Source organism: Ostrea edulis, chromosome 4 (genome assembly GCF_947568905.1).
Source record: "Ostrea edulis chromosome 4, xbOstEdul1.1, whole genome shotgun sequence".
NCBI lineage: Eukaryota > Metazoa > Mollusca > Bivalvia > Ostreida > Ostreidae > Ostrea > Ostrea edulis.
In genome coordinates this window covers 38415478-38440998 of record NC_079167.1, presented here as the reverse complement: position 1 = coordinate 38440998, position 25521 = coordinate 38415478, and the positions used below count along the sequence as shown (strand labels likewise).

Sequence of the window (25521 nt, the reverse complement as noted above, 5' to 3'; positions counted from 1 at the left end):
TTTTTGAATATTCATTAATTGTCAATAGATATCATGTTATAAACCCTCCTTTATAAAGGCGACAGGAAGAATTTTCAAGAAGAAGGAAACATTGATGACGCAATAAAGAAGTTTGACTACAGAAATTGGGAATACTGAATGACATCTAAAGGTTTCAGTTATTATGCAATTGCAAATTACCTAGTTTGCGTGATTTATCAGAACACAATCAGAATACAAAACATCCCGTTTTGTCAATTGAATTCAAAACTGTAAAGGGTGGATTGAGAAAAACCAAATACCAAACATTTTTTCTCACATCTCTAAAGCCACGTTATGTGTTTGATCTTTTTGTTAGACATTTGAACTATGCATATTAGTGGAAAGATCTCCCTCAACTCCTCCGCACCGAAAAGGTGATTGTATGAAAATAAATTTTGTACGTAAATTGTTGGTAATATTACCCCAGGCAAGTAGATGCATACAAAAACGTCTGAGGCCATCATTAAAAAAATTTTTGTTTGATGTACTCACATTTTTCAAGTCGGATAGGTAGGTCGGTATTTTTTTTCCAATGTCATGGAAATCAGATTTACAAATTTACTGATGTTTTCATTAAACACACAACGCTGCCAGACAGAATAGAGTTTAGAACATTCATTTTGTACACATTGTATATTATACACGTAAATCTTCCAATGTCTTCTGAAATTTTCCAAGGACGTTTTGTATTCGTCACGGATGAGGACCTCTACCAGTAAACCGTTGTTAAGAAATAAATTAACACCCCTTTTTATTACCACCGATTGATTCTTCTATTTGTGGTTTGACATTCATAATAGTAATCACTTAAACACATAAATGTGATCCATGAATATCCAAGTGAATTACATGATGATGGCAATTTACAATCAGTTTTTAATATTGCCCAATATTATAATAATAATGCCGACTTCTCCGTATCGTTCAGTTTGTTGTGAGGATCATGTTCCATTCGTTTGTCTCAGTTTAAGAGCAAAGTAAAAATGCCTTTCACCTATTAAATCGTCATAACATTTAAATAATCCCATATCAAAATTTTATGCGTGCTTTTTCAGAAATATATATAGACCATCAACTTGAACGCAAACTCGTGGTCCGCCATAATTTTGGTGCGCTATCTCACGTGATTTTTTTATTTAAGTAACATGGCTTTCAAACTTTTGTACACAAATACGATCAGCCTCGACAGGGGAGTTCATAGCTCCTTGTTCTATCTTGTTGGTAGATAATGTGGTAATTTGGGGCAGAGATGCGGTATATTTGATCGTTCATATAGATAAGTGTTTGAAAAGTTCCCGGATTAACAAATGGTCATTATCAAAGTGAAAGTAGAACCGAAAGATGTCCAAAGAACATTTTGATACAGTGTAACAAAAATTCTGTAAAAGAACTAGTCCAAAAAAATGGCATCAAGTTTAAAACTAATTCGAAGAATGTCTACTTTTCAGGGAGTAAAAAAATAAATTAAAATTTCGAAGTGTGGAAAAAACGATTGGGTCGGGGCAAATTTCACGGGTCGGTCGGAGTACAACAAACAAATCAATTTTTATTTTAAGCCCGATGTTGCAGACAGAGTTGTTGAATCTATTGGCATTCTTCACTGCAATATATATACATGTACACTGTGGGGTGATGTTTTAATTCTGCCCTGTAAATTACGTTTTATTCGCGAGACTCTATTTACATGTAATTACACGAAAACTTCTCCACGCAAAAATAACGTTCTCGTGTACAATACTGTAAAAGTGGTTATTTACGTTGGGGGTTAAGTTCGCGTTTTTCTACGTCTAACATTATGCGTGGGAGAAAATACGCGGTAACTGAATGTAATATACATGTATATTGCATTTGTATATCGACTATTTACGCGCTTATTACGTGACCGTGTGAATTAGTGTAAATTTCCCCCACACTTTTACAGTATATTTCCTGTGTACCATTAAATTTATGATTAAAAAAGATCGCTTTCATAGTAACGTGTGCAAAGTTTGAGCGTAGTAGCATAAACACATGTATAACAATTAAGACGCCTAACTCCAAACTGACCGTTTGGAATGTATATATAGTACTCATTTCAAAATAAACCCGAATGTGAAAAATTGTTTTCCAAATTCCTTTTAGCTTACCTGTGCTATAAGCTTAAGCGAGCTTGTCCGTCTGTTTCAACTTTTTCTCCATAACCACAAAATCAATTTCAACTAAAGATTGTTTTATGAAAAACAAATGTCTTCCCCAGCTCCTCAAATTGGAATCACTCCAACTGGAACTTCCTCCCCTTAATATACTGTATGGTATGGAGGAGAAAGCATGAGCTGAAACATATACATTATGAACTCAGCCACATAGGAAAAGTGTTCAAAAACTATTTTACACCCTCCACCACTTAGATTAACTATAGGTTTATAGACAACAATTGGATCCTCCTGTCCCTGCAATATGCACACCTGCAAATGGCATTGAAATACAAAATTGCAATTTCTGATAAGCCATATAAGAGGAGAAGTGTTCACAAACTATTTTAACACCCTCCACCCCTCTAAGATCCACTATAACTTTTAGGAAAATAATTGGATCCTCCTTTCCCGACAATATGCACATCTACAAATGGCAATGAAGCATTGTACAAAGTTTCAAGTCAATCCGATAAGCCATATAGGAGGAGAAGCGTTCACAAGATTTTGTGACAGACAGACGGACGGAAAGTACAAAAACAATATGTCTCCCCCTGAAAGAGGAGATACATAACTAACCTAGGATTAAGGGGATTTAAAATTGTTCAAATGAAGGGTTCACTCTCATTTCAAAAGAAGAGATAATTAAGAAATAGTGAACGTAGTATGACATCTTTCTTTTCAAGAACCACTGGACCATAAAAGACAAAACATATTATAGGCGGTGAATGTATTGATATTCTGCCCTGTGAATGTAATGTTTTCACAGTTCTGTAATGTACTTTAAATTTGTTACAGTGCTGTAGGCTATAATGTACTTTAAATTTGTTACAGTGCTGTAGCCTGTAATGTACTTTAAATTTGTTACAGTGCTGTAGGCTTTTAAAATTTGTTACAGTGCTGTAGGCTTTTAAAATTTGTTACAGTGCTGTAGGCTTTTAAAATTTGTTACAGTGCTGTAGGCTTTTAAAATTTGTTACAGTGCTGTAGGCTTTTAAAATTTGTTACAGTGCTGTAGCCTGTAATGTACTTTAAATTTGTTACAGTGCTGTAGGCTTTTAAAATTTGTTACAGTGCTGTAGGCTTTTAAAATTTGTTACAGTGCTGTAGGCTTTTAAAATTTGTTACAGTGCTGTAGGCTTTTAAAATTTGTTACAGTGCTGTAGGCTTTTAAAATTTGTTACAGTGCTGTAGGCTTTTAAAATTTGTTACAGTGCTGTAGGCTTTAATGTAAAATGGGCCTGTGACAAATATAATATGACCTCTGATCCAAAATTTGACCACAAATTCTTTGAAAGGTGTTATGACAAACATATTTTGACAGAGATGGATGTACCACATATTTATTTTAATACTAGAGTTATTGTTCATCAGACTGTTTTATGTTGTTATGTCAATAAATTTAAAGACTATTTTCTTTAACACTGTTTTTCTTTTTAAAGCCATTGATATTATGAAACTTTAATTGTAGTCTGAGACGTATTCAGGGTATATGATAAATGATTTGGACGTCATAAAACCCTGTGTTGGAGACGTGAACCAAATATGTCCGGTATTGGAGTTGAGATTGATCACTGTTCGTTATCTTCATCATTTCCAACTATCAATAAGTATATTATAGTTTGATTGAAAAAATAAATGTACCTCCGTTTACACAATATATCGCTCGATATTTACATTTCAAATGTATTTACCAATTGAAATAATACTAGGCTAGCCATTTCCTCATGAATATGAACCATGTGCTTATCAATCTTGATAAATATAGTACATCTATTTCAACGACTGGGAATTCCGACAGTAAAGAAAGTAAAATGCAAATCTAAAAAAAGAAAAATCATTTTTGAAAATACACTGTATACGAAGGTACATTGTAAGAATAGCAATATTTCATGCTAGCATACTTTTTATATTAACGACGGAGTAGAAGTGGCGTCTAGTGACATTCCCGTTCCTTCGGTCGTTTGTACGTGTGTACGTTGGTGTGACTTGACCAACACTTTTTAAAGATTTTATGTCACTTGAGGTAACCTATAGGTCTGCGTCGGTCGTCGTCCGTTGACGATTGAACGTTTTTAACATCTTCTTGATAACTACCATTCCAATTCTATGTTTGGTATGAAGTATGCTTATGGGATAAGGAAACATAAATTGTAAGTGTCAGGGCTCCTGTACTACCCAGGGCCTTAGAAGAGGGGCAAAAATGGCAAAATCTTATCTACAACCGCAAATCTGTAAGAAAACCTAAATGCATAGTGATGTACAGCAGGAATACATCTACCAAAATTATAAAGTGGCATGATCCCCGCGGTAGAGGTCCGACCCCAGGGCGGGGCCAAACTTGACATATAGTGTTTATGTGTAAAACACTTAAACTAAGTGAAACTAAATGGATAAGTCTTTACTAAACTGTAAATATCATGAACCCAGGAATAGGGGGTTTGGTACCAGGGTAGGGCCAAAATGATCATAGTGGTTAAATGTGTGTGTTAACAATTGAATATTTTTAACTTCATAAATATCCTTCCAATTCTTTTCAAATTTGATATGAAGCATCTTTGAGAGGTGGGGGGGGGGGGGGCATAATCGTAAATTTTAGGACTCCTGCATCCCAGGGAATTAGGAACAGAACAAAAACTACCAAAAAGTGACCCCCAGGATTCTGACTCTAGGACAGGGGCAAAATAATCATATAGTTTTGGTTACTTGAATATTGTTATAGTCCCACTCGAAAATTTTTCACTCATATGGAGACGTCACCGGTGAAGGGCTGCAAAATTTAGGCCTATGTTCAGCACTTTTGGCCTTTGAACAGGGAGGGATCTTTATCGTACTACACCTGCTGTGACACGTGGCCTCGGTTTTTGCGGTGTCATCAGAAGGACCGTCCTATTTAGTAGCCTCTTATGACAGGCAAGAGTACTGAGGACCTATTCAAACCCAGATTCCTAAGCGGGTCATATAGTTTTCATATAACATTTACTATGTAAGGTCTTTTATCAGTATGGGCATTGGGGGGGGGGGTGTTTTAAGAACACATATTGTTTTATATTGCTGCTCAAAACTAGAATTAGCTTAGATATGCAGAACAGGAAAATCATCACAGATTTTAAGGCTAGTGATACTTCTAATTAAACCTCAGGTGATCGATAAGGCCTGTGGACCTTTTGTTATGGACTGCATGGGGTATTCTTTTCCAAGGAATTTAAATTATATTTACTCTGATTAAAAAAAGAGGGATTTGAAACACCATTTTCTTTGACATTTGAGTGAGGTAAGGTATTATAATCATTATGACGTAATTTGACATTAGATAGGCAGTCGGGTCAAAGGTCAAAAGAATGTATATCTTGTTTTATGTTTTTCTCACTAGATGGAAATCTAAAATCATTATGGTAAAATTGTAGATGCAGATTCACCTACTAATATACTGCAACTAGATAACATTTAAATTACCTAATTTTCTGATGAATATTTATTGCTGGTTACTCTTGGTAAAAAAAAATTGCCAAATGTCGAATATACAGGTGAGAGCAATTGCCCACATAGGCCCATCAGAACTTTTCGGGATTTTATAGAGTAGTCTACATAGTTAATTATCTGTTGATCAGTTTTGTTTTGTTCGATCATAAGAATTACAGAAATCTGAAAAGTGACCATCCTCGTAAGGCTCCAGGCGGTACCCCTACAGCCTAGAAATGAGGGCGAGAAATCAAAGTCCAAGGGGGTCACCTATCTTACCTTGATAAATAGTGTTGTGGACTCTTCAAAGATCAAGGAGCTATTAACCTCCATTATGACCTTATGAGGTTGTAAAATCAGGAACTTTCAGGTGAGCCTGATTGGCCTATAGGCTTACTGATCCCCCTGTGTCCATGTAAATTATATTCTAACAATCCATAATAATTATTATCAATCGTACCCATTCCTAAGCATAACCTACTATATTCTATTATAATTGATGTACATGTAATTGTATTCAAAATTTACTACTATTATTGTATGACTATCTCTACATGAAAATTCCCTCTCCAGTTGGATTACGCGGTAAGCATCAAAAGATTGCACGGGCGCCTCGATCGCCAGATAAGATAGATCAGGTAACTAAATGTCCATCAATTTCTAGCATCCTATGTGAAGCTCAATTTCTCCTGGTTGACAAGGGTTCACAGGCCAAGTAAATTTGAAGGTGGTGTTTATTTTCTCCTGATTGACAAGGGTTCACAGGCCAGGTAAATTTGAAGGCGGGGCTTATTTTCTCGGTCTATAAGGGCCCTATGTGATGGTCTGCATTGCTTTCTATCTTTCAATCAATTTTGTTTTATTCCATCAACTCATATTTAACTACATGTATAGTTAATTGTACAATGACAGTTAGGAATGTTCCCCAAAAGTCACCCATTAAGAAAGTGGTGTCATTTATCTTCGTAGGTTCCAATGAATCGTTCAATAGACATTATATACAGTAAAGATTTCACCTTATTTCCTTCATTTATTGGACATATACAAGTTAAAACATTATCCGATCAAAATTAATCCAACGGGCATGCACTTCCTGGTCAGTAAGTCTCACCATGCCAATCTGTCAAGCTTCACAGTAAATATATGAAAAGTGAAGATAGCAAACAGTGATCAATCTCGTAACTCCTAAAAGCAATACAAAATAGAGAGTTGGGCAAACACGGGCCCCTGGACACACCAGAGGTGGGATCAGGTGCCTAGGAGGAGTAAGCATCCCCTGTCGACCGGTCACACCCGCCACCGTGAAGCCCTATACCTTGATCGGGTAAACGGAGTTATCCGTAGTAAAAATCAGTGTACCAAAAATAGCTTAACAATCAGTATGAAACAAGTCTTTCACATGCTTGAGCGTTTGTGTAATTGATTTTGAGGACACTAATCAGTAGAGAGTCCAAAAATATAAGTGTAACATAAATTTCAAAGCATTCAATCGAAATATTGAATAATTATAGATCATAGTTGATTTATTACAATTCATGCGCACGCAAATTTGATTAAACAATAAACCTGCATTGAAAGTTTCATTGCATTTGAATCTTTCATCAGAAAGTTGTGGTCATTTTAGCTCCCGAAAATTAATTGATAACAATACACGTGCATACATGCCGCACATAAGGATGACTTAGTACTTTGGTTGGTGTCATTCAACAGAAATTCGTATCATATCCCAACAGCATAAATTCCTTAACATTTCCATCAATTAATAGAAAGTAATGGTGAGTTTAAAATTGTCCAATCAGAGTTTAATGCTCGTGATGGCAAATAATTTTGACCAGAGGGGACAGTAAGGAGTACCAAGATACATCTAAAACCACTATGTCAAATGATTTTTAAAAAACACAACAAAACAAAACGGCTATGATCATTCAAAGATTGACACCTTCAAAAGACGATGAACGTACAAGCGCGTTTGCAAAGTTTACTTATTAACAATCACAATTAACCATTTGTTTACTAATTAATCTAAAAATTATTAATTTTGATAGATTATTTTGAATATTCCGTCTGTGTACTCTCAGTACTTTGATGATTTTCCCTTTTAGTTGGCCATATGACTGCTGTTAGCTTCAGACTAAAATCTGGGAGACACGGTTATTCCTTGTTTACACTTTTATAACCATCTTCGAATTCGTATCAATAACAAGTGTAACCTGTTTGGATTCCTACATGCACATGTACCGCTTGTCGTAAAGTTATATATCGCACTTGCCGATCCTGGTTTACAATACCTCAGCCAATTCAATTTGTCACATCTTAAAAGTCCATTACCTTACCATCTGTTCTCTAGAGATATGAATTGTGGCATAATCCTTCAACGAATGACATCTACCATCTCAATGTATTACAGCAGCCCTCAAAATCTCCTTACAACAATTAAACATTTGTGAAATTCTGCTTGGATTGCTACCGATTATACTTGAAAGATTATGTTTGTTTCTTGGACATCTGTGTTAATGCCTAGACTGCATGACTTTACCAAAAGAAAATTGTCTTCACTCAGTTGTTCACATACCTTCATGAGAAATAGGATTCGTTCCAGACATTTTCACTTTGCGATATGCTCACAATCTATCCCGTCAAACTCCAGGATTGGTTATCAAGGATATTCGTAAGATTTGGTCCCATTTTATTAACGTTCAAATTAAAGCGCCATAGTTTTTTTTCCCATGCATCCAATCAAAGCGTGCATCTCCGACTAGCTTTCCCGTGGTGATCCAGGTTAGTATCTACTTATAGGTCCTCAGTACCCTCTCCCCCAGAGATCCGGGTTAGGATACATGTAGGTCCTCAGTACCCCTTGCTTGTAAGAGGCGACTAAATGGGGCGGTCCTTCGAATTCGGATGAGACCGCAAAAACCGAGGTCACGTGTCACAGCTGGTGTGGCACGATAAAGATCCCTTTCTGTTCAAAGGCCTTAAGCGCGGCATAAGCATAAATTTTGCAGCCATTCACCGGCAGTGCAGACGTCTCTATATAAGAGAAAAATTTTCGTGAGGGACGTTGAACAATATACCGATATATATATAGTACATGTACATTCAATCAGACTAGCTAATACATGTTTACAGTAACGACGATAGCCATGTTTCAATTACCTTGTCCCATATACATGTTAATGGATTTTGCCACAGGTGCTTGTGGACTGGACTTCCGCCCATTCCTTGTATTTTAATGTCCAATGCCTTGGGTTATTTACCGTACATTTTTCACAAAATATCTAACTTAAAGAGTGTTTTTATTTGAATGAAATAAAACTAATCCCACATAGAAACCGTTATTACTGATCATGGTAGATTTCTCAGCAAGGTGTGGATTTTTTTTTTAGAACTGCCAACTTTGTTCATCTATTTTAAAACATTAAAAGATACCGGGGGCGGAAGTGCCGTCCACAAGCACCTGTGGATTTTGCTCCAAAAGCAGAGACGGGTGATATTTTGTGAAACGTTTATAGTTACTATGTACCGCTTCCTGACGTCTATGTATGTGTGATTTGAAATGGTACAAACAGATTCTAGAATTTGTAAACGTGAAACAAAGCTGGAATAATTAAAAACAGAACCACGCACATTGAGAATGATATTAACACACACATACACCTGGGCATAATACACTCGGTACACCAAATCAATCAAACGTGCTGTAATACCCCCTCTTCTCCGGTAAATATATTATCTGGCACAATCGGGATAATGTACGACTTTCACAATTACAGAATCATTGTCAGTGGATAAGGCATTCTATAATTAGAGGTCGCGTCATCAGCACGTGACCAGTGTTGTACACAATGGTGGATCAGGAGACAACACGCTTTAGTCTTTAAACTGACTATCCCTGTCTACTGAATATTTAAGTGATATTTTACGTTAGACCTCTCTATTATTTCCTGGAGGTCAACCACGTGTTTGTTTTAAGCATTCACAAACGTTCGCTTTGATTGGTTGATAATTTTACTTGTAACGAGTTAAGTCCGCAAGAGGTCTGTGGGAAAAATCAAAATAGGACTAAATATATCAAGGAGTAGATGAGAATAAACTAATAGAACACTTGCGGAGATGGGTGTTGTGATATGGGTTATTTCCGCCCAAATCTGTTTGGAAAAACGCCTGACTAATCCTAGAACTGTCGCTCAACATTATATGAACAAGTGAAGCTAACAAATAGTGCTGAATATTTTAAATCTCATAAAGAAAACAAAATTAAGAAAAGGGCATGCACGGACCCCTAGAAATACCAGAGGTGGGATCGAGTGCGAGAGAGGAGTAAACATCCCCTGTTGACTTGTTACACCCGTCGTGAACCCTCCAACTTGATCGGGTAAACAGAGTAATTGGTATAAAACATGTTAGACAGCATTCGACCCAGTGACAGCTTGTATTGTAAATTGGATCATTATAATGACCATAGAATTTGAGAAATGCTGACTTTAAACGAGACTATTAATTAAAAACAGTCTTCATTCCTATTGCATTTCAACATGCAAAGTTCAAGGTCCATGAAAGATAAATTTCGAAATTGTATAGAATTTTTATGCTGCATTTTTCAAATTTGTCAGACTTGCAGGAAAGATACTGCGAACAAAGATCTTCATTTTCAAAATTACAGGTGAAGGGTAGAGATTATGTAGGGGAAAACTCTGAAATATTAGTGTGCAAAATAGAACTTACATTTTTTATACAATTTTCGTCAGACCTACAAACGTTCTATTTGAAAGGCGAAGATAACGAACAGTGATATTTCTTGACTGTACTGGTTTTCAAGTTCACATGTTTTACAAAGGTCTCTGAAATGCTTTAAAAAACTAGACGGAAAATTCCGAAATTCTTGTGTTCATTTTTTAGTAAAAGAATAAAATTTGTGTTAAATAAGAAGGAATGGTACTTGATATAAACAACAGACTTTCTTTTGATGAAAGAGTTTGGTTCCTATTGGCTCTAAAAGAAATTTCGGAATTCATCTATTGGCTCTAAAAGAAATTTCGGAATTCTCCTATTGGCTCTAAAAAGAATTTCGGAATTCTCCTATTGGCTCTAAATGAAATTTCGGAAATCTCCTATTGGCTCTAAAAAGAATCTCGGAATTCTACTATTGGCTCTAAAAGAAATTTCGGAATTCTTTGTGTGGCATTGAAAATTTCAGTTACATTTCGTTTTCAAATGTTATCGAACTTTCTGAAGCTTAAAGATACCCCCTCACCCCTAGTTATAAATTTTCTAAATAAATGTCAATGATCACAACAAAATACATGCGTACATGTCATTTCTTTGTAATCTAGTTGCTGCTGTACATTTTAGTATTATTTCAATGCAAGGATGCTTTCTTGCACAAATATCTTAAGTTCCTAATGATTTTTCCAGGATAGAATATAAAAGAGTCAAGGTCACTGGAATAGGAATTCTAAAACACAAAACCCGATGTTGTAAGCGTACGTCTGTCTTTGAGTTCCGGAGCTTTTGTTCAAGATTTCCATTTCTTTTAAGATTTATTTAATACCTATATTTATAAAATAATTTAAAATAAATTAGATATGCATATGAGTCTGAGATTCAAAAATGAAAGACACGAATTTAAAATGTCATGTGTTCCACATGAATTTCAATTCCTCTGTCCAATTCTTGGTCGGGGTACTAGCTCCGTAGGGCTGTTTGTTATAAAATCTGGAGAAAGCATCACGAAGTTTCTTCTTTGTGTCTTTGTCGGGATGGGCGGTGAAGCGAACCCTGAAATATACGACAAAAATACTGTAAATAATCATTCCTTTTTGCCCCACTCCCAATTGACTACCAAAACCATATCTAAAATAACAACAGCTCTAAATGAAATAAGTTTATATACATATATAATTATATACGAACTAGTGTGTAACATACAAGTTTAAGCGTTTCTGATATTTTGATTTATTCAAAAGCATAAAAACAGTCTTCAAAACATTTAGTCGTACAAATAACATGACACTGGATCACACTCCTAATCATAAACCCCTATTGTGCCCCATCTTAGGGCACACTATCTACAAACTTGGATCCGCCACGTCTATATATACATGAACGCTAAAAGAAACGATGTATGCCTATATGACTAAACTACTTTCTCGTCCTTTTCGGTTATATTTCTATACTGCCTCTACTAAAAAAAATCACGGTCAAATGATGTCCTGGATATAAAGCATTCAAAAGGACACCACAGTAACTGGGTATATATTTAGTGTGTTAGCATTACTTACACATTAGTCAAACCAACTGTGCTCATTAGATGTTAATATCAAGTGAATGAAAAGATACGTAAACTTTATATGTGCACAAAATTTTGAAGGGGGAGGGGGGGGGGGGTCACAACAAAACTTTTGGACTGGTCTAAGATTTGCCTCTGAGTTCCATTGTGCGCTGGTAGTTCTTATGCCATAATCCTATTCTACGTCGACCTGGAGATAGATGGCTGCAAGAAAAACGTTTATTTATTCATATTACCCTAAAGCCTCTTCAATAGTCAGGTACTCGGATTAAATGCACTGGTAGTCAATGGAATTTCCCTCTGATGCACTGATAATTTGTATATACCAAAATAAACCCGACTGTTCTCACTATATAAAGGAAGCACAAAGCGTAAAACCTACAAGCACTTCCTCATATTTATCTGTCTGTTTATATACTCGTCAGAGCATACCATAAATATCCTACGCTTATTCTGCGAGATTGATCACACACACTGTAGACATATTAAGGATGGATTCTTATCATCACTCATCGTCGCTAGCCACGGCTGAAATGTACACTCCTCTACCTAATAAAGGGAAAGGAGCGAACAATTCAGCCGGGATTTGCGACGACGGTCATCTTCTCTTTAAAAAATTGAGAAAATCGTTTTCTATGATCCGACACCCCGCTTTATTTTCTGTCATTATGTACCCTTATACGCCAGTGTTGTAATACTTAAAATAATCAGCAAACAAATCTTAGCAGAAGAGGCTGAAGTAACGATCAATGTGGGGAAAGAGGAAATTCGGTCTCTTATATCGTGTTGAATTTGCCATAATGAGTCTTAATTCAAACATAGTGACTATGTAAATTAAAACAAAATTTGTAATGAATCTGATAAAGATACACAATGTCTTTGGTGTAGAATGGGACCTTAAACTATCCCCCCCCCTTACACACACAAAGATAAAAACAAGAAAATCAACACCCATTATGTCAAACGAAAGTATACATTATATGGTTCTTGCATGCAGAATATCTTACACATCTTAACGCGTCCAATGAATACAATATAGTATGAGAAGAATCCATCCTTAAGAGAAATCCAAGTTTTGAAAGAAATCAACTGAAGATTATTAATTTGAATTCAGAGATGCAAAACCCCACCAAGGCTATGCAGTATATCTTAATTATATGTAAGTCTCTTCTCCAGGGTCGAATCTTAATCAAATAGAAAATTCAAATTTGTCATCCATTCACACGACCGATCTATATTCAATTCATTTATTGATTCACCAAATATGTTGGCATACAATATTCATTTATAGTATACTTTTTGTGAAAGTCTACTTTAGACAGACATGCCTTTGCAGGTTTACCAACAGTAAGCTTTTATGTATGAACATATCCCTAAAACCATTTTCTGATGAAAAGCCAAGGGTTTCGAACCGATACCCCCATCTTGACCCTCAGCAGATCCGGTTACCGTGCAGCGCCCACTATCGGATAATTGAATCATCGTTATTAACCAAAAAGGATACATGTACGAGTACAAGAATTTACATTAATGACTGCGCCGTGTATTTAATTACACAAAAATAGTGAAACATTTCCTATTGACAATTCAAGATTTCCAGTATCCTAAGCCATCATCAATGAAAATGAAGTTTTTCAGCACAAGAACGATAATTGTATAGAAGATTTTCTATAGAAAGTACCTAATCTCGGCTGGGGTCGGCTCGGCTGAATGTTTGGACTGAAGCCTTCACCGACTCTCCAAGCAATCCTTCATAATTCATGTCTGGAAATTCGTATTTAGCTTCGGCCGATTCTAGCAATATGGAATATCGGAACAGTCTACGATTCCGTCGCGGTACATGTTTGAACAAGAGGCCCATGGGCCACATCGCTCACCGGAGTCACCTTGGCCCATATTTAAAGATTTGTCCTCCATATACGCATATAAAACTTTGATCCCTATTGTGGCCCTACTTTCCTGGCCCAGTGGTTCTTGAGAAGATTTTTCCTATAATTTGTATGTAAAACTTTGATCCCCTATTGTGGCCCCATCCTACCCAACAGACTATAGGAACTCTTCAATATCAAGAGATAAACAATTCCTTCATGGGAGTCCTTATGTGAACGGAAAAATCTGTTTTTAGATTGGAATTTTCATACGATGCAGCATTAATAGTGATAGAGAGTTAGTTTAACAGCCAAATGACTTATTTACAACGAATGGCCGTGTCACCTAAGTGCACATTAATTGGCTACATCCGACCGAAGTTGAGTGTGAATTTCCAGACAAAAATTATGAAGGACTGCTACGAGATTCGATGAAGATTAAGACGAGCCAAATCTCAGCCGAGATTAGAGAGTACCAAGACCACATTCTAATATTACAATTGTGGTAGGCCCATTGTAAGAATTATGTCGTAGCAATGTAGAAAACATTGTTGGTAAATAATATTCTATTGGTCAAGAAGAGCAGAGTTTCGTGACACAACCTACAGTTTCCGCCACCCTTGTAATGTTTAATTATCATACACGCAGTCGTATGTTAGACTTATTTTGATTGTTGCGGAGACTGCTGTTCATGTCTATAATGTATGCGAAAGTTCAACGAAATTTGTCATGCCCAAGGTTGAAGATGATACGCTGTACACATAGTGGATCGGAAGCCTTGGCTAACGAAGACGATGGGTATACACTGTAAAACCACCCACTTACATGTATCATGTATCACGTATCGTGCATGCCATACTACCCAACCAACCTATGTATATCTAATTTTTGGCGTGCCAAAATTACACCCTATACACAAGCAAAATATCTGCCCAATAATTCACATTATCTACCACAGTACATACAAAGCAAGAGAAGCTCCATTTTAGTAGTACTGCCACCATAGCAGACAACACAGCCACTAGCAGACGCATTGCAAAAGCTTACTTCCCGACGGTCTTGATGTTTTTATCAACGATTCCATGTTTTATTTCAATATCAATTCCCGACATGCTTAGCGCCAAAGAAGGTATCCTGAGTTGGTAAAGAATAATAAAACGGTTGTTTGTGCAAACACAATGTGAGCTGCTCTAAAATATTGTTAAATGTTAATGTCATCTACAAAGCTTTCAATTAAAATTACACAAACATGTTTTAAGTAATTGGATAAAAAAAGAAAAGAAATGTGTGCTTATGGTATAAACTAAGTATCATAGCTAACCAGATTTTAAAATCTTTGAAAAATGAAATGTCTCCATAAATTCTTGAACTTTAAGACAAGAGATAAGATTATGATAGAAAACAAAAATTACTAGTATAGCGCGTTTCTGTCATTAAATAATACACTTACCCTTCTCTTTGCTTGCTGCTTTTGGCCTCTGTTGTTGTCACCTTTGTTTTGTTCTCTTCTCTTGATGTTGACAGAGATGATACCGAGGCGAAGTCATCCTGACAAAAATCTCTCTATTGTGAATCTTTGCATGACCAGTAAGGCCCAGTTTTAAATTTGAGAGAACTTCAAATGTATTCTTTACATAAAACACTCTCTTTTTCTATACTCAATGCTACATTCATTAAGCTAAACATTCATATGTGTAGTTGTATCAGAGTAGTTGTTCAGTCGACTTACAAGGCTTATTCTGGATGGCGTGGAGTACTGAACCGTCGCATTTTTGTCCGAAGCTGACTTCGTTGTTGAATCTACACTTGTTGAATGAGAATTTCGAAAGGGAGGTGTTATAATTCCCTATATAAAAGATGAAAGCTAACCGCATTACCAACGAATTCTAACAAAACTAACATTTCCAAAACAATTGCAATGCAGTTAATCATTCATACCAATGTTTTATTTTTGATCTCTCGCCTACCTTGTTTTGATTGTTCATAATGTACTCCAACCCGGCTTGCTGTACTTCTTCATACGATTTTCGTGCTGACAAAATTGTATTAAGTGAATCGGGCATGGACTGCGAAACATGGGCCTGTTGTTTAGATTTAGAGCTGTTTCCTTTCCGCAAACTTCTATCAACTGCTGGTAACAAGTCCCCTATAGGCATACACACGCTGGTGTGAGCCCTATACAATTCTAAGTTAGGAGTCCGGAGTCGTCTCGCAGACTCTATCATGTTTTTCCTAGCACTAGCGGATGGATTTATTTCTCTTTGCTGCTTTTTTGATGATGGCCTTTGTGGTAGATGTGCAAATTTGAACTCGGGACTGGTACAATAGACCGGGTATTGTGCTCTATCGTTTTGAACAAAGGAATTTTGTCTCACTATAGTTTTATGAGGTTCATAGAATGTTTTCTTTTCTGCCTGTTTGGCAGATTGTTCACGACTAGGTTTGTTTTCTTCCTGTGCATTTTGAATCGTGATTTTCCTGAGAACAATTGCCGGTTTGATGTCCTCCGTGCCATGAAATGATGAAGTCTCGTACTGACCAATACTTGAATGGGACCTATGTAACATTTTCCTCACGAAAGAATTATCTTTTTCTTCTACATATCCAGTTTTGTAATATTTCATATTACGTTCACCACTCCTAATGACTTTTTCGTCCTCTGACTCCTCATACAATGAAGTTGTTTTTGGTAATTGATGCGTATAAGAAAATTTAGCAAGCTTCTTAACCCTATCCGTATTTCCGTTATGGTCGTATGAAGATTCCTGAAAGCCTCGTCCTGTAAAATCGTCATAAAGGCTTGTAACGTCTTTATCCTCAGCGCTGGGAGTTTTAGACCCATACCCCTCATCTTCCTCATCTAGAATGGCATCATCTTTTGATCCATACTTACGCGCATAATACAACAACCGTCGAAAGGACGGTGCATTCTCTGGTCGTTCTGGCATATACGGCACCGGAACACTTCTGCTTCGTTTCGGAACACCTTCATCCCTTTTATCCATCTCCTTGCTGACAGCTCGTGTAAGTGCATCCATGTCGTCCTTCGATTTTGATTTTTTATAACCTTCCTCTGAATCTTCACCAACCTTCTGGAGAGATTTTTCGGTGTTTGATCGTACTGAGGTGAGCGTGAGTGTAGTTTTTGATCGTCTGATAGGTCTAACTGTCGGCTGCTCCGACGCGGGTTTTTCTCTTGCACATATTCTTTTGTGAATACTGCTTCTCTCAAATTCTGTCGGATCTTCCAAAGTTGGACATCGGTAGTTTGGAACATGTCTGAAAACTAGATCTTCTGTTGGTAATTTTGACTTCTTTCGTTCTGGAAAACAATTAATTTTCAGTTTTGGATGTTAGTGTTGAAGGTGTAAAAATAGTGAATAGCAAACAGGGATATCACGCAGAGAACAAAACAATGCATGTACAGTACTACATTTAATTGAAAACAGTAAAACAATCGATAACATAATCCTAAACATTAATCAGACTTTGTCTGCTCGTGAGAAAAGTACAAGTTTGGATTTCAACAAAGAAAACTATCTTTAACTCATTCCTACCTTTTTTTGAGTGTAGTGCAGTTTGAAGACTTGCCCAAGCGACAATGTCTGAAACAGATATTTATGAAATTTCAAAACATCATGGGAAAATGTATGACAGGTACGGCGTATACATGTATCACTGGGTACTGCAGAAATGTGCTTACCAAGAGATTCATTTTCAAAAGGCAAGTCCCATCCATTCAGCCGCTGGAACTTTGGGGTTTTCCTGATAAATATAAATATCTAGTCTGACAAAGTGTATACATCATGTTGTTTCTTTATCAATAGGAATCTCCTCTTTGAAAAACAACAACAAAGAACACAAATTGTTGTCTCTTCCAAAACCTTTAAGCATTTCTCAGTATTCTATTATTTAAGAATCGATCATGTTTCAAATTTTTTTGCTTTCTACTTTAAATCAAAATATAAGAAAGAGTTGTGGAAAAGAAATGTAAAGATCGCCAGAACATCTATTGGTAATTATTTGCTTCACCTCGGTAAGTTAAATATCGATACAAGCATCTGTATTTGTAATTTCTAACATATGAGGTCCCGTGGTGATCCGGGTTAGAATAGGTCCTCGGTACTCCCTTGCTTGGCGTAAGACGCGACTGAATGGGGCGGTCCTTCGGATGAGACCGCAAAAACCGAGGTCCCTAGTCACAGTAGGTGTGGCATGATAAAGATCTCTCCCTGCTCATTGGCCATAAGCGCCGAAGATAGGCCTAAATTTTGCAGCCCTTCACCGAAAGTGTTGACGTCTCCATATGAATGAAATAGTCTCGAGAGGGACGTAAAACAATATTCAATCAATCAATCTAACATATGAGAATGAATTCCTTTATATGTACTTGCTACAATAAAGTGAGAAAACTAATTTTCGTTGATTGTTATTCATGACGTTTGGTCACGCGACAAGGTTTACACAGCCCTGGATCCGGACCCACTGGGGGCCTCAAGACAGCCCCGGACATTTACTGCTTCATTCGAATGCATAACTGTAAAACTTTAAATTAAATACTACGGGTACTCAACATTTTTAGTTACGGAATCGTAATTTGAATTCACTCGAGGCAGCAATGTTTGATGTAAAACATGAAAGCATGTTAGATATCTTAGTTTGAAAAAGAACTCAGACCCCAAAATACTCATGAAAAATTTACGAAAGCCTATTAGCATCATGTAAAAAATAAATAAATTCACATTTCATTATCTCGTAATTATGAGAAAAAAATCTCCTCGTTATACGAGATAATTATCTCGAAATTACGAGAATTGATCTCGTAATTACGAGAACAGATATCGTAATTACGAGATAATTATCTCAAAATTACGAGGAAAATATCTCGTTATTACGAGAAAAGATCTCGTAATTACGAGATAATATATGTATATAGAGCCGAGTTGCACAATTAAGGCATAGTCTTAGAAGCGTTTGATTTGGTAAACGGGAAAATGTGCGATTTGAATAATTTTATTTTGCCATTTTGGGGTAGTCTTCTAATGCTCAATTGTTGGAAATAAAAAGATATTCAACAAGTTACGTTTCGGCCCGAGTAAGTTTAGTTCCGTCATGATTTTTGTTCCGAGCATAGAAAATGAATATGTATGTATATCTTTAATGATCAAATCATTGCAAGAGAGAGAGAGAGAGAGAGAGAGAGAGAGAGAGAGTTCTATGTACATGTACTAGTTCTATACATGCATGCTACTAAGAAGGTAAAACCAAAAGATGCATACACTTAAAGCATCTGTCCGACACTAGATAGTGGATTGTTGAAACAATGATATTTTCATATTAAAAATAATTATGTTAAATTGAAATTTATCAATATATCAAACGTAACAAGTCAAACATGTGATTATCCAATGAGATTAACGAAAAGACGACCAATATATAGATCTTTTCTCGTAATTACGAGATAATTATCTCGTAATTACAAGAAAGTGGAAAATGAATTTATTTTTTGATATGATACTAAAAGGCTTTCGTAAAAATGTTATCTCTCACACTTGAAGATGAAGAAAAAAGACCATGGATCACACTGCTCTCCTGATTAACCTTGCTGATATTTTTCGTCCCTGGCACGTATTAGTACAAATCACGTTATCAGTGATTTCTTATGATTTGGATGATCTGTAATGGATTTTTCCAAATCATAGGTAGAAAAAAAATAAGTCTATCCCATATCAAACAATAAAGTGATAAGGTGTGTATGGAATAACCATGATACATGCCCCAAGTGTCTGTGGTTAAGACCAGTACGTTTGGGACACTAAGATTGTAAAGCCCTAAAGCCCTGTTGTGGACATGCTCAAACTCTAGAGCCATGGAATGAAGAAAAACAAATCTATAATACATGAGGATAGTTACATATTATTTAAACTAATCGTATTTTTGTGGTATTTAAATCCCCGATATTCCTTGGTAAAATATGGCACTCGTATTGCATTGTCTGAACAGGTAGCGGGCTAAAGTAGGCTATACCTGCTCCCATTCACCCATTCACTTATTTTGTAAATAAACATTGCTTCATCAATGGTTTTTAAAAATTTGAATCTCTATAATCCACGAAAATGCTTGAATATCAGATCGACGATTTATTTATAAGGCAGCCTTCGTGTAAAAATTTGGTTCAGGGTTCTTGAAAACATTGAACAGCCCACCCTATTTTCTAACTATCTCCCCTTGGAAAAGAGCACGATCCTTCATTTGAACAAACAATGAAATTGGCTAAGTGGTTCATGAAGTAAAATCGAAAATACGACAACAACGACAAATTTTGATTAGGAAAGCTCACTTGAGTTTATTGCGCATGCGAGCTGGAAAAAAAAATCATGAAGATTATTTTAAAGCCATCACCATCGAAAATGTTCCAACTCCTGATAGCACACACACCTTTCAATAAGTCACTTCAACCAACAGTACTTAACATAACACCGTGTGTACAGATTCGTTATGTAATCTACACGGACACTATACTCACCACAGTTCCCCTTTCACTGAGGCCATCACTTCTTAATATGGTGGCTAATTACAGGAAAATAATTAGTAAGAAAGACCTCACAATTTACGACCATTTAAAGACAATGCACGCTAATTACTCAGCAAAATCTCGGAACCTGTTTAAATATGATGTTCAATCGATGACTCTCTTACAGAAATGATCTTAATGACTGTAATTGCTATTAGTGCATAATTAGGAGCCTTGTTGATTTTCTTAATTGACAAGATTTTTAAATTAGGCTTCGGGCTAGTAACCTCGCACCGCGTCCTTTAACGTCAGTATCTGATACACCTAATAACTCCCCAAAACACTACGCGTTTCTATTCTGACCCCAAGATATAAATAGTGCAATTTTATTGATTCCAGGAAGACTAATATACTAGTAATTAGCAATTGATCGAGGGGATTTTGATTAAGCGAGATAACTCACAGAACGCTCTCCGGTACGTATGTACATGTACGTTGCCTGATTTCAGGATTCAGTTATTTACAAATTGTAACCACATTTTAAGTTGATCTGTTAAGGTGCCTCGTTTCATTGAGGATGGCTTCATGTAATCATAGGGGTTGGATCCATAAATGATACAGAAATTGAAGTAAAAATCTTATAAATATTTATACAACTGATTTTGTTCTTCAGCTTTGAGTCAACTGTTGAGCAATTCATCTAGTAACTCCTATGTGATAAATCTATAATTCCTTCGTACAGGGTGTTTAAATTCCTAATAATTCCAATCTTATTTATTACAATGATAATAAATAATATTTGTACAATATTAATATTTAAAAAATAATGTTATTTATTACAGTTGTTTTGATTGGACTAAATGAGAATTTACACATCCAATAAATCCCAACAAGAGTACCGCCAACGGTACATAATACGCCCGTGAAAAGCTAATATAGGGTGTTTTCCTTACATCATTATTTGTAGAACTTGGTTTCAAGTAGTATCAGCAATCATCGGGGATTTTCACTTGGCATATTTAAAGATGTTTTTGTACCAAGTCTGATGGTCCTTGCCCCAACGAATCGGTCTGTATCCTGCTACTACGACTTTATCTTTGACCTTAAGAAACAATAGGCATCCTTCACTTGGAATAAAGTGCATGTGTACAAAGTTTGACGGTCCTAGCTCCAACAGTTCGGTTTTTATACTGCCTACAAAGTTGTCTTACTAAGTGATACTGTGACCTAGACCTTGAAAAATAATAGGCATCTTCCTATCATCATGATCAAATGTATCAAGTTTCAATATCCTGGAGCTTACGGTTCTGTTTGTATTCTGCCTACAAGGTTTTCCGACTAAGTGATACTGCGACCTTGACTTTTGATCTATAACCTTGAAAAAATAGGCCTCTCATCATCAGGATCGGATGTACCAAGTTGCAATATCCTGGAGCTCACAGTTCGGTTTGTATCCTACCTACAAGGTTTTTCTACTAAGTAATACTGCGACCTTCACCTTTGACTTCTGACCTTGAAAAACAATAGGCATCTTTCTTTCGTCATGGTGATTAAATATACCAAGTTGTAATATTCTGGAGCTTACGATTCGGTTTGCATCCTGCCTACAAGGTTTTCCTACTAAGAAAAACTATGACCTTGACCTTTGACTCCTGACCTTGAAAAACAATGGGCATCTTCTTTCATCATGGTGATCAAACATACCAGTTGTAATATCCTGGAGCTTACGGTTCGGTTCGGTTTGTATCCCGCCCACAAGGGTTTCCTACTAGGTTTTCCTACTAAGTGATACTACGTTGACCTTGAAAAACAAAAAGGCACCTTCCACTCATCATGGTGATCAAATGTAACAAGTTGTAAAATCCTAGAGCTTACAGTTCGGTTTGTACCCTGTCCACAAGGTCCGGACAGACAGACGGGCGACGCCATAACATGACGGGCGTATAAAAACTCTATGTATACATACGCGACTGAAAACAAATAACATAGTGCGGGGAAACTATTAAATTTTTTGAAATTGATAATATACAGGGAACGAATTGGAATTATAAGAATCAAACATTGTACATGTATTCACAAACTTAATATAAAAGTGCTTCGCACTTTTATTCAGTTTGTGAGTAAAATGTCCAGAGTTTACACATCGATAAATTCTTCAAAAAGAATGTTTAATACTATATGTGTATTTTCATGTTGTGACTGTATAAAACACATGTCACTATTTTAAACCATTTACTTACTTACTTAGATGAGTATACAAGATTGTGTGACTAACAGACATTTTGAATTAAAAACACTTAATTGCCCATGAGTCATTCTTGAACAAATAACATACACCCTTGGTCATCCATTGTCGTCAGAATGAACGTGTTCAACTGGCGGAGATACACCAGCGACACATTTAAGTTGAAAAGCTAATCGTTAGAGTTCACATTGAAAGTTTAAATGATGTTTTCTTGTCTACTTCTGACTGATGTACAGAAGATTTTTTTACAATAAAAAAAAGCATACATTATTCTTTTTTTCAATTTTGAAGATGTTTTAAGTATTCGGTACTTCTCTGTTTATTTCAAGTTTTGGAATGTTGAAATATAACACTTTGGTAAATATTTTACTTTCAGACTTGACATTAGGCGACCTATACATATAGAAATCACGCGTCTGGTATCTGTATCGTTATACGCACATCCCCAGCAAGCAGCAAGTTACTTATTCGGCTCTTCAACAGTAAACAATGTTATTGATTTTCCTCTATAAAAGTCAATTAATCAGAGTTTTGACATATCCCCCTTTATCGGTTTATTATCCCACAGATTTATCTAAATGAGTGAACAAACATGACAAACTTGAAGAGTCATCTTAAGGCCGTTGTTCACGTGCTCTTTCGGAAGTGAAGAGTTCTCAACAAATCACTCCATTGAAACGATCTGTTCGAATTCCAAATCAACAAGCTTCTGTTAGGTGTACTTATTTCCTTTTCTTAAATTTTAGAAATATTTATAGAACAAAGTCTAAATCACGTGGCAGGCGTCCAAAACCTCTTAAACAAAATGTTAAAACAAAAATATATATCTCGTATAAGAAAATTCAGAAGCGTTCAAAAGGGTATGTTCGGGTTTAAAACATTATAAAATAACTTTATTCTGTTGCGTTATAAGAAATTTGAAATCCATCGTGGTATTGAACTTTCGATCATTGTCGTGCCAAGACTGGGACAATATGCACGATATTAAACGTACACATATATACTCATGTTTCACACTGTTCCACCGTAAAATTGCCGGCATCGTGTTAAAATATTCATAGGACATTTTTCACTAACATTGATCAAAAGTATTCGATTGAAATGGCTTGAGTAGATAGATCCATAAAAATATTTCTAATTAAAATTCAGTGTAATGTATTTTCTTTCACTTTTACATGTAAGGCAAAGGGAAGACATTTAATTACACGCATGGAAGAACATCAAGGCAATATTTCATATATCCGCAAAATTACAAGAAATTCAAGATAAAAACAGCTTCTTACCGTTTCCTTCGCATCTCATTGTTGAAAGCAAGAAGCCAAGCAACAATATTATTTAATCACGTCCGATAAGACACAGCTTAATGAAATATTTAAAGGTATGACAATACATAAAATCTCAAGTGTGTATAGAAAGGTAAACATTGTAATTCATCACTATCTTCTCACGCACAGAGATAATTCAATCACTTACCGAACAACTGCAAACGGTCTTTCCCTTCGTCCTAGTGCCCGTTTCTCATGGGGCTGGCGGGCCATAATTTAAAGAGCATCTTGCTCATAACAGTGATAAAGATCGTCTCCCATGTTGTGACTAACAATAGAATTAAACCACGAAGTGATAGAAACACAATCCCGCGTTGTCTGTAGACCTTGTCTATTGTTTCGAGTTAAATACACTAATCAAAAATCAAATCCAATCGCCAAATATTGATATGAATTCACACGGTTTCATCCTTCCGTGGTGGACCTCGCCAGCATCTCCACCTTTTTCCTCTTGGGTTCTGTGGCATGATGTGTATAAAGAAGCAAGATAAGAGGTCAGCAGTACAGAAGTCTTCCTGTGAGATTAATGAAATCACAGTGTGTACATTTCAATCGGTCTTTAAACCGTAATGACCGTTTCTTTAAGAAATATAAGTGTATAATACTCCCATACATCTAACACCGATTTGACCGTAGAGCTTTTAAATTGTTGGAAGCTAAACTTTATTTTAATTCTTTTCGAATCCATATATCTCTGATTTATATGCGATCGAGTTTTAAAACCCTAGACCCGTGACAAAAACCATGTATATGTGTTCTTCACATAGTATCTCTGTTTTAAGTTGTGTTAAATCTCCTTGCATTTCGATGCGACGTGCTTGTTATTAATAACCGGAGATCGATCATCAAACAAACCCATAGCCCAATACACCCCGCCAAATACTATTTACAATAACTAAGGCATCTAACTTCGGCAATTACCTCATTCAGGAAAACATCTTGCTGAACCATAGAAAAAAAGAAGAAGAAAAAAAAAACCAATAATGCTTAAAAAATTCAATTAGAAATGACCGGACGGGAACGGGCCTTTTAATAACTTTCAATTAGTGTGTATTGCGGAAACACCCTCTGGGTAATCCTATATTTAAGATAAAAACGTTGTACAAAGGACGTCATAAAAAGCACCGAGAACTGGATATTTTAAAAAAGATTAAAGTATTAATGATGTAAATCCGAGAAATGAGCTATGAAACGTAACACTACATATGGGGTCGTTACGACCTACATGTAATGACCAAGTTGCTGGTAAATCCAACTACTTGAAAGGCTGGTCATTAACTAATAATAATTATCTTTTAGCTCAAAAGACAAGATAGATAGCTTCATCATAGGTCGTCGTATTTAATGTGTACAAGATGAAATCTCTCTTTTCCATCTGAACTGAATTTATTTCTCATCACAATTATATACAGAGATTTAGTACATGTATTTCATATAAGAGTGATGGTAATATTTCACTAAATCTTTTAAGGCATGTGTGAGTATAGAGATTGGCAACAAATGCAGTTTTAGATTCGAGTAGTCATTGGGTCGGGGAACATAGTTTATTATTATTTCTTATAAAGGAACACAATTTTTTTTAAAGAAAAGATTGCTTGTTTTAATTCATTATATTTTTAAATGTGA

General features: G+C 36.0%; 1 protein-coding gene across 6 annotated transcripts; it reads right to left on the bottom strand.

Annotated features, from left to right (window-relative positions):
* Nucleotides 1-11181: 11181 nt before the first annotated feature.
* On the bottom strand, nucleotides 11182-25521 carry LOC125669637 (uncharacterized). Of its 6 annotated transcripts, none has more exons than XM_048904316.2 (9): nucleotides 24044-24939; nucleotides 21279-21427; nucleotides 17515-17576; nucleotides 17369-17416; nucleotides 15779-17133; nucleotides 15541-15657; nucleotides 15262-15359; nucleotides 14859-14945; nucleotides 11182-11432 (listed from the first exon to the last, which is right to left on the bottom strand). In XM_048904316.2, the coding sequence occupies exons 2-9, from the start codon at nucleotides 21281-21283 to the stop codon at nucleotides 11288-11290; spliced, it is 1917 nt and encodes a 638-aa protein (XP_048760273.1). In that variant the 5' UTR covers nucleotides 21284-21427; nucleotides 24044-24939; the 3' UTR covers nucleotides 11182-11287. The 6 variants fall into 6 exon arrangements, with proteins under 6 accessions (XP_048760273.1, XP_048760271.1, XP_048760270.1 ...); XM_048904314.2 differs by lacking the exon at nucleotides 21279-21427 and adding an exon at nucleotides 20338-20381; XM_048904313.2 differs by lacking the exon at nucleotides 21279-21427 and having other exon boundaries at nucleotides 24044-25521.

Excerpts from the sequence above, each read along its gene's own strand:
- LOC125669637 (XM_048904313.2), bottom strand. The coding sequence starts at position 24,108 with ATGGCCCGCCAGCCCCATGAGAAACGGGCACTAGGACGAAGGGAAAGA. Across the intron at positions 17,417-17,514 it reads TTTTGAAAATGAATCTCTTG|ACATTGTCGCTTGGGCAAGT; the intron begins GTAAGCACATTT and ends TATCTGTTTCAG. Across the intron at positions 15,658-15,778 it reads TTATGAACAATCAAAACAAG|GGAATTATAACACCTCCCTT; the intron begins GTAGGCGAGAGA and ends TCTTTTATATAG.